Source organism: Onthophagus taurus, chromosome 6, assembly GCF_036711975.1.
Source record: "Onthophagus taurus isolate NC chromosome 6, IU_Otau_3.0, whole genome shotgun sequence".
Taxonomy (NCBI): domain Eukaryota; kingdom Metazoa; phylum Arthropoda; class Insecta; order Coleoptera; family Scarabaeidae; genus Onthophagus; species Onthophagus taurus.
Genome location: NC_091971.1, coordinates 8899651 through 8913918, shown reverse-complemented (window position 1 = coordinate 8913918; position 14268 = coordinate 8899651). Strand labels below are relative to the sequence as shown.

The following is a 14268-nucleotide window of genomic DNA, read 5'->3' as shown; positions in this document are numbered from 1 at the left end:
AACAACACAAGGCAACAAGTTTTTATGGCACTTTTAATTACTTTTTGTCCCCCAAATTTCCCCAGATAGCCCATTCTTAGTCATTCAAGATCAAATAAAATCCATTTATATTTAAAATCGCATTCCCGCTATACTCATTTATAATTTGTACATCAATTTTCGTTTTAGTCTTCCGCTAATTTCCCCTTCTATATACAGTTTAGTTGACTGGTTAATAGGTAATTGCTCGGGGTAATGATCGAATATCTTGTGTAATAAATCGAACGCGACTTTGGAATCCCATTACTCTCGTTCGAGTTGTTGTCGTTTCGTGTTATACAAACTTCGCGGAAGTGCTGTACCGATTCGAAATTAAGTTATACTTTGAGGTCCTCGGGGTATCTCCATCAAGAAATTGGATAGACTTCTAGTACACGTCTTCGTGTGTCTCTAATTTAGTTTTAACCGCATTTTCAGTGTATGTGAGAGATGCAATAAATGTTTGGATTCAATCAATAGTTTCAATTTAATTTTTTCTTTTTGTATTTTTATGGTGGTGATTGTGGAAATATGATATTATAGAAATAGGAAATATTAGACAAGAAAATTTAATTTAACTGAAAATACTCGGCAAATGAATGAATGAATACATTTCAACTTGTTTCAGGATTAAATTTAATCAGTTAGTCGGTTTCATAGTTCCATTGTAATTTTAATAAAACTAGTTAAAACTTTATAGTGGGTTTTAGTTTTATACAACAAAATCTTTCAACTAACTAAAACTCTTTGTAAGTAATATTTCTTATAAATTTCGTATTAAAATATTTACCACATAATCATAACTTTAACTTCACCATGGAGTTTATACACAATAATTAATAATATTCAACAATGAGAATACGCAGGTGAAAAGGTTTACGTAAGATAAATTTTCAAAAAACAAAAAACTTTTTCAAAAAATTACTAAAATTTACTTGCCTTGGGGTTAAAAAAAATTTTAATGCGGAATTACATTGAAAGTTTTCTGAAATGAAGAAAGTTCGGTAACACTCAGATTTACAAGATCACTTTCCGCAATCTTTCGTTCGGTGTGAAACTTTTCGCTCGCGAAATCGACGCCGTGAAACGACGCGTCTGTCGTCCGGTCCAGACGCCAACGATGCCAGCGTCAGACTGGCGTCGGTTGTTAAGTTTGTCGGCGGCGCACATCGCGGCCGTTAGTGGTGAGAGATAAACTCGCGTGTGAATGCAGGTGCAATCCTTGAAAAAAGCCCACGTTATTCTTGGACGAGTTTTGCGAAAGATCGGGAAAAAGCCAACTTTATCTTACACCCAAAAAACTTTTTCTCAACTTTCTATACTGTGGTGGTTTTATATCTGAAATACTGAAAAAAACTGAAATAAAATCTAAAAGTTTAGACAGCTAAAATAAATGAATATAGATAAGAGTTGTTTTCAATTTTCTGATTAATATTGAAATTTATGTAAAATTTGTGTTTTAACAAACGGAAATTAATTAGCGCAATTTCTGTGTGAAAAAAGTAATGTTAAACAACCACAAAACGTGATAAGATAAAGAGAAAACATGACTACAATAACATTGTTAGTAGTTATTAACAACAGTAAACGAATTATCTAATTATTGGACTTGTTGCCACCAAGACCGTTTTATTTTATGATGACAAAACTATAATTACTAAATACCAGCAAATTTTATCATCTTTTTTTTTTCTTTTGTGATTATTTTTATGTACTCACCTCGAAGAGGCAACATAAACACTAGAGAAATAAAACTGAAGAGAAATGTTCCATCCACTCTCGAACTTCATTACAAAAGCTTTTCATGCACCGGGGGAACCAAAACGAAGCAACCAGTTGCTTGTTGAATCAGTTCAAACAACCAGACCTTTTTAAACACCTCCATGTCACTTTTTTTAATTACTCACGAACTAAAAAAACATTCACATCTTGTCATATTAAAATATCGACCAGATTTTCCTTTGTTGTTTTAACATAAAATACTTTAACACTTAGATTTTTAATGATACATTTTGGTTTTATACCTTCTTTTTTCCTTTAAAAGATTTCATTTACACATAAATCGTAACATAAATTTTATCTTACAAAAATAGTAGACTACTAAGTTTTAAAATTATTCATCTCACAGTTACAAGAAGACTTTCGTACGAGCTTTTCGGATGACAGTTAGTGTAAGTTTGTTAAGAATATCAAATTTGTCTGTATCAAGTACATCTTTTTGCAGTGTAATATTTCGAAAAATAACTTTTCAGTATGTATGTAACAAATTATGTCAAAATTTTGTCTAACTTCTATTATTGTTTTTGTTTCTATTAAAACGTCTATCTCTATTAAAATTTCTATTTCTATTAAAACTTCTATCTCTATTAATACATCTATCTTCATTTTCTTGTATGTAAGTCTTATCTGACTTCTTTAAATGAACATTTTGGTAAGAATGTTTGTTTTCTAATCAACTATCTATTTCTACTTTTGTCTTCACAAAATGTTTGCTTATCCTTTATATTTACCATGGGTAGAACCCGAATGAATAGATATTAATTTCTTTTAATAGTTAAAACTAGTGGTGGAATAGATATCCGGCAACTATCCGGTATGCGGCCATTTTTTAAAAAGGGCCGGATACCGAATAGTTACCAAATATTCGGCTTTGGCCGGATATTAAAAACCTATTACTTAGTACTCAACCATTCACATGAATTAGTATCTCTTTTAGGTGTTGGACACTACAGATAATAATCAAGTTCAACCCCAATAGGACTTTTTTCTTTGAATACAACTTTATTTATATCAGGTTTGTCTTTAGCAACCTCATTGTACCAATCCCACTACGAGATATAAAATATCTTGTTGCAGTTTTGTCTAGTTTCCTTCTCTTCGCTTGTAATTCATCATCACATTCATTACTAACAGAACTGTCGCTGTTATCACTTTCTATTATTAATTAAAGTATCCTCTTCTTAATGCAAAAAGCCGTTTTGAAAAATCACTATCAGTTCTTGAGAAATAAATTTTTGAAATGATTGCCATTTTTTTCGAATTTTTCAATTTCCACCGATTAAGTTTTAAGAATTCATATAAAATCCAGTTCTTGGAATATGGGTATGAAAATTTTCCAAAGTGTTAATAAAAGTGTCCTCTTTCCAATGAACCAACACGTTTTCAAAAATAACTTTTAGTTTTTGAGAAAACAATATTTGAAGTTTTGATAAAATTTTCAATGTTGCAATTTTCATCGATAATTTTCAAAATTTGCTATAAAATTCATTTCTTGAAGGATCCTTGTGAAAATGTCACCAATTATTAATTAAAGTATCCTCTTTTTAATGCAAAAAGCCGTTTTGAAAAATCACTTTTGGTTCTTGAGAAATAAATTTTTGAAATAATCGACAATTTTTTCGAATTTTGCAATTTTCACATATTAAATTTAAAAATTTGTATAAAATCCACTTCTTGGAATATGAGTATGAACATTTCCCAAAGTGTTAATAAAAGTGTCCTCTTTCCAATGAACCAACACGTTTTGAAAAATAACTTTTAGTTTTTGAGAAAACAATATTTAAAGTTTTGATAAAATTTTCGATGTTGCAATTTTCATAGATAATTTTCAAAATTCGCTATAAGATTCATTTCTTGAAGGATCCTTGTGGAAATATCGCCAATTATTAATTAAAGTATCCTCTTTTTAGAGTTGCTTCGTTAGTTAAATCAGCATCAAAAAAGTTCATTAGTGTATCTTGGATCCAAATAAGTTGACATATCTTATCAGCTTTCTTATTAATTTCATTTTTATTCAAATATCGCAATAATGTGGCAGTGTAATAGCCGGATAGATATGCTGGATATCCGGAATCCGGGTTTTCGCAAAATCACTATTAAACATATTTATTATTTTTAACAGTTGACTGGTGCTACGTCATAGCGTTCCTTAAGATGCTTAAACTTCTTTTAACGGAACAAATCATTGCCGATCATAAAAAAAAGTCATAAAAGCAATAAGAGCCCCATTGCTGTAAAAATTCAGTTTCCTTGAAAGCGTCATAAAGTGTTAAATCTGTTGGAATTTGCTTCCCTTATCAATATTGTAATCAATATATATTATATGCTTCTTCACAACGGTTTAGTACCGAATCAAATTATTAGGCAGATTATGTCATAAAATATATTGAATGCGGACATGTTAAAAATTTCGGATTCTGAAAGCTCATAGCGAAAAGAATTTTATTGTAATATTCATCCGGAGAGTTAATATCTGCTGTAGGAGTTGATTGAACAATGCAGATTTCACTATTTAACTTGATATATGCTTGCAAAACAAATTTCATACTAGCGGCCGTTTCTTTAAGAACTACTTCATCGATTCTTTTGTCATCTTCATCGTCAAGAAAACTTACGCCACCACCGTCAAAAGCATTGGCACTGTTATGACCATGGCAACAATAAGTTTCATTTTTCAATCAATATAGCTGATCTGGCAACCGTCGTATTTCGCATAAGAAAGCTAAACTTGCTACCATCTTCCTAAGACACTTTCTTGAATAATTGCACAATTTCCTTAAAGAACAATTTTGAATTTGCAGAACTGAGCATACCCCATTAATAACTAAATTCAGTCTATATGATGCACAATAGAAGTTTGCAATGCACTGTTTCATTTTAATTTTTGTTGCCCCCTCAATTCTTGCATGTTTATTCAGAAATTACGTAGTGTGTTTCCGATCGCGATTGGTCGTCAAACCTTTTTAATGATTAATATGATATGGTTTTTTTCTATATAGCGAATTTTGATAGGAAATACTCTTTTCAACACCTATTTGTATTTCTATAACCTGACCGCAGATGTTAATTAGTTCAGTTTGGACATGAACTGAGGTATACTTAGCATTATTGGGACACATCAAAGTGACGTAAAATACTAAAACTTGTCTGGCACCGGAAATGTTACACTCGTTCTTTGTGCTACTCAGATACGATATGTTTTTAGCATACTCATGAGTATTTTTAAATTTTCTATAGAGTGACACAATGAAAACGTCCATAATTCTCCTTTTTTATGAAAGACTTGAAAAGTACACAAGTTTAGTACAGAACTCCTTTTAAATAGGGGGGAATATGCCACGGAAGATGGAAATAACCTGGAAAAATTAATTGTCCAAGGAAAAGTAAAAGGCAGAAAACCAAGGGGAAAATCGCCAATTAGGTGGCAAAATCGCCAATTATAGAGGAATAAAGTAAAAGAATGTTCATAAACATAGAATCACGACTTCTCAGTTATGAGAATACGACGCAGAAGAAGATTACGATAATTCGTATTTTCTTAACTCGTATTTTAATTGATTTGGAATACCATGTTCCGAAGATTAACACTGCTAATGGATCGTTTCTGGATGTTTTATTCTTGGAAAATTTGATTAAAGTATCGAGACGTTAACTTTATGGAAACAAATTTATGTTAAATACAATTAAATGGTTACATTTCAAAGATATAGAATTTTATTAAAAATAGACTCCTTGAAATATTAATATTTGACCACATTCTTCATGTTATTCGGTTGATGTCACCCATCGAGAACCCTGCTCCACTCGGTCACGCACTTTTCCGAAAACCGACACGAGAACTCCATGATTGCTGTCATCGCGACGTGCCGTCGTCGTCGTCGTCATAACTTCATGGGAGTTAGGCAGCTGAGGGTGGAATAGAAGCTCCAACTGTTGGGTACGAGTTCGATTATGGGCGCGCACGTGCCGATGACAACGGTGTCACATACTTCCACGTCAATTACACAAAATACCCCCTGACAATCGGATAAATCGTCCCTCCTCCAAACTGGTGAATAACCCTGTTCTCTATTGAAAAAGTTTTGAAAATACATACAAACGGATATTCCACTTAGGAAAATTAGTTTCAAATTGAAAATGGATCAAATAAAATTTGTGTTATGACAAATATTTTCGCTTAATTAATAATAAACAATTTTTTTTAATAATTTAAGAATAGAATAACTTTTATATCGAAAAAAAATTCATTAATTTAATGTCGATAGATCGAACAGGTTTCAACAAGATGTAAACGCGTTGATTAGACGTCATATTGAGACGTTTAATCAAGAAGCAGCAAGTTTATGCTGGTTTGTGGCGTCTTGACCTATTTAATACTCGACAACGGATTAATTAAAACCGAGGAATGGCCTACATATAAAAAGGGGAGATGAAAAATGAGAGGAATGCTTTTTTCTATCCTTGAAAAAATCTGAATAAAAATCACCCTATCCCTATAAAAATAATAAATAATGCGGTAAAGATTAAGTGGATATGTCGATATTGGGTCATTTCCCTATATACAGGGTAAAATAACACACTCTTATATTCGGTCTTATGGCACTCTATGGGGTTGTATAAATAAAATGCGTCCGCCTTTTTACGAGCCAGTAAATTCGCTTGGCGTGTTTAGGAATGACGCCAGAAGTATGTAATAACCTTTCGACCTTAACGAAGCCCATTTTCGTCTGTCACGACGGGATATTGGAAAATTTAACGTAATTTAAATTGCACTTAAACTTATACCGGTCTATTTCTTCCGTCTGACGTCTTTCCACCAAAAAGGATGATTCTCATCGGAATGATTTTATTAATAATTTTAACCATCCCCGCCTTTCATTCAACCCAAATTTATTAATGACGCAATAAAACATAATGAAATACATCTAAGCAATATAATTTAAGTATTATGTTTTTAAAATTGGGCATTAATCGTAAAATAGACTTTTACAATAACCCCAATGTTTTAATCTATAAATATTGATGTTATATTTTATGGGATTACGTGAAGTTATAAATATTTAAAATGTGGAGTCGTAAATATTAAAAAAAAAATAATGAATCGATTCAACAGAAATACTGTTAAATTACGGATGTTGTGTGAGTGTTGATTTGGTAATAATAAGCGATTTGTCTTGTAGTTGAAACAAAAAACGCCTTTAATTTTTTTTCTTAACTTATTAATCTTACTCAAAGAGAATTGTAAAAAAAAAACTATTCTCCACCAATAATAAATCCTTTAGATATGTGTTAAAATCTAAAATAACACCCTGTCCAGTTACTTTAACTCTTTAGGTTTCTTCTCCACCAAACACTTAACATCCACACTGATATATCACACATGGTCTTTTCAAAAATAGACCCACCTAACACAATCGGATCCTAAACTAACAAATTTACACGAGAATTTCATTTTGACAGTTTTTAACCACACTCATTTTAAAAATAGCAACTTCTAAATTTAGAGTGTTTTTTTAACCTGTTTTAAATTTCTTCCAATTTGTTCAAAAAGTTTGATCGCTAGTGAATGTGGGAGTCAAAACTATGATACGGGATCGCTTGTGAATGGAGCTTCCGATAGCTTGGTAGAAGCTTTAGTTTGTGAAGCCAACTTTACTTAAATTAGGTCATATGTTCTCTCTCCTCTTCGATAAGATCTATTGATTATATGTAGCAGGATCTATGGTGGTGTAGTAAATTTGAGACGATGGTTTTGAATACTCTGTTGATAACAAACTTCCGCTAAAATAACTCAAATCTTCAACAATTTATGTTGTCGACTTGGATAAACTCTTTACGGATAATTTATTTATCTTAACACTATAACTGCAATATTCATGTTGTGGTAAATTTATCGTTGTAAAGGCGCCGTTTTAGTTGCGATGACGATGCGAAAATGTCCTCGCACGTTTCAAAGACTATCAATCATCGCCAATGTGTTTTATTTACGAGCGTGTAGTTTCAAAAACAAAACGGAACTTCATCAGACCCGTAACAACATTTATTATAATCATCACATTGTAACCCTTATTGAAGGAAAACAAAGTTTTCAAAAAGAAAAATAAATTAAATTGATAGAAGAAACAAATTTTAGAATTTAAATTGAAAACAAAGTTTCTAATTAGGAGTAGTAAAATTCAATTGGAAAGCTCAATTTTAGGAAGACATAGTCGAATTGGAGCTTCCGGTCGAGGGATGCCATCTGCACACGAAGGATATTGCAAAGTTGCAATTTTGTCTGGTGTTCACCACGCTCGACGGCGCGTGTATTTCAACATACGTAACAGTTTCATTTCGTTTGTTTAAGTGCACGCGCCGTAATCAAAGATAACGACTGAAAATTTACGATAAAAAGTTTAGTTGTTAAAGTTGTTTTAATAAAAAGTTATCCTTAAACTTCCTGAAGTCTTTTAACAAGGATTTTCCATTTTAATAAGGATTATAAGACCTTTGTGTTTTTGCTAATTTGAACTGTAATTCTTGATTTAATAAAAAAACAAAAAAAAATTATGGTAAACAAGGACTTTATTATATTTAAGTAAGTAGCTTTTAAACAAAGAGAAAAACTCAAGTTCAATTAACTTACACTCAAACCTTATGGCATTATCCTAAACTAAAATGAATTAACACAACCAAATTCTCGATGTAATTAAGTTTTCCCCGCAGTAATTCTTTTAATGACATCCTTTTTTGGAGATACTCTGTTAAATTGCTGCTTTAAAGCTTTAGTGTAAGTTGCGCCATCTCTCACTGAAAAGCTTGAGTTGCTTCCGATTTAAAAAGGGCACCTAACGTTGTATCTTCAGAGACCTCTTTTAAGCATAAATTTAACAAAGGAATTTAGGTAACTACTTTTATCATTATAAAAATTGTGTGTATAAACTAAAAAAAGTTCAAACAGTGGAAAATTTTTTCTTTAATGATTTTTTCCTGTAAATTTAATAATATTATTTCATAGTTTTTATATCACATCATAAACTAGATTTTTTAGCTACAATTTAATGTACATATCGTATCATGACTCTTAACAACACTATCGATATGATTTTTCTGAATATTTAGCTTTATTTTTATTCATAAATTTGTTAATTTCTTCTTTGATAATTTTTACAAGGAAATTTCAATGATATTGGCTTATAGTTTTTATATCACATCATAAACTACAATCTTTAAGCTACAATTTAACATACATATCATATCATAATTCTTAAAAATACAGTCGATATGATTTTTTGAAAATTTCGCTTTATTTCGCTTTATGATTCATAAATTTGTCAATTTCTTCTTTAACCATTTTTTCCTGGAAATTTCAATAACACTATCTTATAGTTTTTATATTATATTACAAACTAGAAACATTAAGCTTTATTTTAACATATATATCATATCATAAATCATAAAAACAAAGTCGATATGATTTTTTTAAAATTTCGCTTTATTTTTGATTCATCAATTTCTTCTTTAGTAATTGTTTGCTGCAAATTTCAATAATATTATCTTATAGTTTTTATATTATGTCACAAACTATAAACATTAAGCTTTAATTTAATATACATATCATATCATAATTCTTAAAAACACAGTCGATATGATTTTTTGAAAATTTGGATTAATTTTTGATTCATAAGTTTGTCAATTTCTTCTTTAATACTTTTTTCCTGGAAATTTCAATAATATTATCTTATAGTTTTTATCTTACATCATAGTCTAGAATCTTTAAGCTACAATTTAACACGCGTATCATATCATAATTCTTAAACTTACAGTCGATATGATTTTTTGAATATTTCGCTTTATGATTCATAGATTTGTCAATTTCTTCTTTAACCATTTTTTCCTAAAAATTTCAATAAAACTATCTTATAGTTTTTATATTATATCACAAACTAGAAACATTAAGCTTTAATTTAACATATATATCATATCATAAATCATAAAAACACAGTCGATATGATTTTTTGAAAATTTCGCTTTATTTTTGATTCATAAATTTGTCAATTTCTTCTTTAATACTTTTTTCCTAGAAATTTCAATGATATTATCTTATAGTTTTTATCTTACATCATAGTCTAGAATCTTTAAGCTACAATTTAACATTCAATTTCATATCATAAATCATAAAACACAGTCGATATGATTTTTTGAAAATTTCGCTTTATTTTTGATTCATAAATTTATCAATTTCTTCTTTAACCATGTTTTCCTGGAAATTTCAATAATATTATGTTATAGTTTTCATATCACATCATAAACTAGAATCTTTAAGCTACAATTCAACATACATATCATATCATAATTCTTAAAAACCCAGTCGATACGATTTTTTGAATTTTTCTTTATTTTTGATTCATAAATTTGTCAATTTCTTCATGAATAGTTTTTTCCAGGAAATTTCAATAATATTATCTTATAGTTTTTATATCACATCATAAACTAGAATCTTTAAGCTTCAATTTAACATACATATCATATCATGATTCTTAAAAACTTAGTCGATATGATTTTTTGAACATTTTTGTATGCAGTATTTAAAAATTAAAACACAATACAATAAATCAAATCAATTAAATCTTTTCTCTTTCAGAACTCCTGATCACTGTCCAAGTGTAGTATCATTACTGGCAGAAAGTTACAATCCTCACGTTCGTTATGGAGCAGCAATGGCTTTAGGAATAGCTTGTGCAGGAACAGGACTTCGTGAAGCCCTCAATTTATTAGAACCAATGATAATGTTTGACGCAATCAACTTCGTAAGACAAGGAGCTTTAATCGCGTCTGCAATGATTTTAATCCAACAAACAGATCAAACCTGTTCTAAAGCATCATTTTTCCGTCAATCTTACTCCACGGTAATTTCCAATAAACACGACGACGTTATGGCGAAATTCGGCGCAATTTTAGCACAAGGGATTATCGACGCCGGTGGAAGAAATGTAACTTTATCGTTACAATCGAGAACTGGACATACAAATATGATGGGAGTTGTTGGAGCGTTGGTTTTCACACAATATTGGTACTGGTTTCCGTTGGCTCACTGTTTAGCCTTAGCTTTTACACCAACTTGTTTGATCGCATTGAATGCAAAATTACAAATGCCGAAATTAACTTTTAAATCAAATGCGAAACCGTCTATGTTTGCTTATCCTCCACCATTAGAAGAGAAAAAACGAGAGGAACGCGAAAAGATTGCATCGGCCGTTTTAAGCATCGCTGCGAGACAAAGAAGAAGAGAACATGGAAGACATCGAGATGAAAAGATGGATGTGGTTAGTATTGTTGGGGATTAATTTTTGTTTTCTATATTTTGTTGTTTGTTTAGGATCCGGAGAAAGATGATAAAAAAGTTGAGAAAGTGGTGATTGATGACACAAAAAAGCAAGTTTTTGTATCAAGTATAAAGAATAAATTGCCGGATGTAATTCAAGATAAAGGTATTGTTAAAATACAAGATGTGAAAATACAAGATGCTAAAATTCAAGATACTAAAATACAAGATGCTAAAATACAAAATGTTAAAATACAAGATTCTAAAATACAAAATGTTAAAATACAAGATGGTAAATCACAAGAAAAAGTAAAAACACCGCTGAAAACACCACCTAAAACTCCAAGTAAGCCTCAAGAAAAAATTGAAAATAAAACAGAAAATAAAGTTGAGAATAAAATGGAAAATAAATCAGAAATTAAACTTAGTGATAAAAAATCAGACGATAAAAAAGAAATTAAAGACGATTCCAAAGAGGAAAAGAAAAAAGAACCAGATCCTATCTTCGAAATTTTAAGTAATCCGGCTAGAGTAATGAGACAACAATTAAAAGTTATTTCAAATCCTGAAGGTGGTCAATATGTAGCGTTGAAAGATTTTTCTATCGGCGGAATTGTTATGGTGAGAAATATGAATCCGGGGGAAGAAGAACTTGTGGAACCTGTTGAAGGTATTTTTTTTTAGCTTTATTTTTGAGATAATAAAATTTTAAAATTTACAGCTTTTGGGCCGAAAAGTAACGAGGAAAAAGAACCTGATCCACCAGAACCTTTCGAATGGGTTGAAGACTAAACAATTATATAGTTTATTTACTTTTTTGTTTATGTTGTTTGAGATAAAATTATTTCCTTTTATGTATTATTTGTGTTATAATAAAAATATTATTCCTTGAAAATTTTATTCGGTGTAATTTGGGTTGTCTATATGATTGTCATATTTTTTCAATTTGTGAAAGTATACAAATCAAATTAATTATTAAAACTAAGTAAGTTGTGTGTAAATGGCATTAATAAACATAGCTAATTTCCTCCCTTTTCTTTATTATTATTTAATACAAATATTATTTAAGCGTCTCGTTTCCTATTAAATCCGATGAACGTAAATCGCGATTAATTTTATCGTAGACATGGCAATTAACTCGAAGTCCTTCGTTATCTAACATTCTGAGAAAATGGAAGAAGGAAACGGCAGGAACATCCGCATTCTTGACTCTGATATACAAGTCATGACCACACACACCCCCATAAATGTTAAAATTAAACTTTTAAGTAATCTTACTAAAAGTATTTAGAAATTTAAAAAAAAATAATTTGGTATTAAATTTTGATATTTATAACTAAAAAGGGATTTCTTGTAACGATGGTTAGAGAAAAAGAAGGTCCTGTCAGAAGGTGTTGGCCGTAGTGGACTATCAGGGATCTATAACAGCCCATAATGAGTAGCCGCTGCCCGGAATTGATTATGATTAATAGCGGGCACGGTGTTAAAACGGTTTGTCTTCGGCCAGATGCGGCCGTTGCGCCCTCTTCTCCTCTTCACGACCGTTTTCTTTCAAGACAATGTTTGCCTTTGTTCTTCTTCGATGATGCTTCCACATATAAACCCAACCACTCAACCTTCCAGCTTGTTAATTACATTTTTTTATCTCCTTTTTTTTGTGTAAGTAAGAAGATTAAGTGGATAATCAAATATAGTTGGATCTATTCAATAACGTTAAAATTAATTGAATCGTTGTAAAGTCCCGCTTTCGCAAACCTTGCAAGTCGACGTGGTGTGCGTGGCGTCATCTTAATAGGCACGACACCTTAAAGCCTATGGGTACCTGGTTATTAGAAAGTTTAATTGCAGAAGATCACCGCCGGGGGTAAATGCAATTTTGAGAGTCGATTAGACGACGAAGATTCAATTTCGGATGAACCGACTGGTTTCATAAAGCGCCACTTTTGATTACCCATAAAACCACTCATTAAATTAAAACCGTAAATCTCAAACTAATTACGACGTAATGTGTATAGACTTCGACTATACATAATTATGTCAATATTTTGATAAAATATCTCATCAATTTTCAAATAGACATAAAACTCTTGGGCTCAAAAGACATTAACTCAAAAATGGAGAGAATTTTTTGTAAGATTTCCAATTTTAAAAACCATTTTATAAAACCCGAAAACTACCCTTTAAAATAAGTAAGTATTAAAACCGTTACGGTTTTGGCCACGGGGTAAACGGTTTCGATTAAAATATATAAACTGCAAATTTGCCGTAAACGCATCTCCGGTACCATCAACATCATCGAAGCGCGCACTTTAACACTTTCATCGACGCCATCATACGTAATTAAACATATTACGATCCGGGTTCGGGTTAATAACGGCCGAAGGATGTGGGGGACGAAAACAAAAAAGAAAAAATCGGTTTAGTGGTAGTTTTCGTCGCGGCTTAAAAACGAAATTACGCTCCATCGGAAAAAAGACGTCGATCGGCGGCTATTTAAACAGATACCGGAGAGTCGTCCAAGAGACGCCTCAAACTCAATTTCAGGGCGTCCCCTTTCGCGTTCAACAACAACAGGTCGTTGCGTTCGGGAAATTGCCCATAAACAAGATGCACGAACAAGTTATAAGGAGTTATAAGAGGAACCCAAGGATGGTGACGACGAAGACGAAGAAGGTATCGGCTCTTGGTTAATAAACGACAACGATGACTTTTTTTAGTAATAAAAAAGTGGGAGTGGGTTAAATCGTTATAGTAGTGAGATTATCAAATTACCTCCAACACCTATTATTTTAGATTTACAATGAATTTTATCGGTTATCGAAACCGACAAAATTTTTGAATTGGAATTACGGAAGGAAATGGATTTCTTGGTTCTTATAATCCCAGGATATGATTCAATCCAGAAATAGTAATTGGAATTTTAGTTTGAATATAAAAATAGTTTATGATTTATGGGTTTTGCATTATTTCGTAATGAGACATAAAATACGAGAAAATCCGTAACTTTTAGATATATGTTACTTAATATCTGTGATATTTTTAATTATTAAGTATGTAACGATTTTGTAAATAACAAATTTTTCACATAATACTCCATCGAATATTTTATTTTGAACAACATTTTTTTTCCAATTATATAGTTTGGGTTCATCGCTTTTTTCAGCAAA

General features: G+C 31.0%; 2 protein-coding genes across 2 annotated transcripts in view; one reads left to right on the top strand and one right to left on the bottom strand.

The window, feature by feature from the left end:
* The window catches only part of LOC111427853 (5-hydroxytryptamine receptor 2A), a 36498-nt gene extending 35359 nt beyond the window's left edge, over window positions 1–1139 (bottom strand). Inside the window, exon 1 of the mRNA XM_023063195.2 lies at window positions 958–1139. The gene's annotated coding sequence lies outside the window, so the exon portion shown is untranslated. The remainder of the gene's footprint in view (window positions 1–957) is intronic.
* The window catches only part of LOC111427851 (26S proteasome non-ATPase regulatory subunit 1-like), a 112226-nt gene extending 100230 nt beyond the window's left edge, over window positions 1–11996 (top strand). The window contains exons 9-11 of the mRNA XM_023063193.2: window positions 10421–11102; window positions 11156–11771; window positions 11823–11996. Coding sequence (XP_022918961.2) covers window positions 10421–11102; window positions 11156–11771; window positions 11823–11893 — 1369 coding nt within the window. The 3' untranslated portion in view covers window positions 11894–11996. The remainder of the gene's footprint in view (window positions 1–10420; window positions 11103–11155; window positions 11772–11822) is intronic.
* The last annotated feature ends 2272 nt before the right edge of the window (window positions 11997–14268 follow it).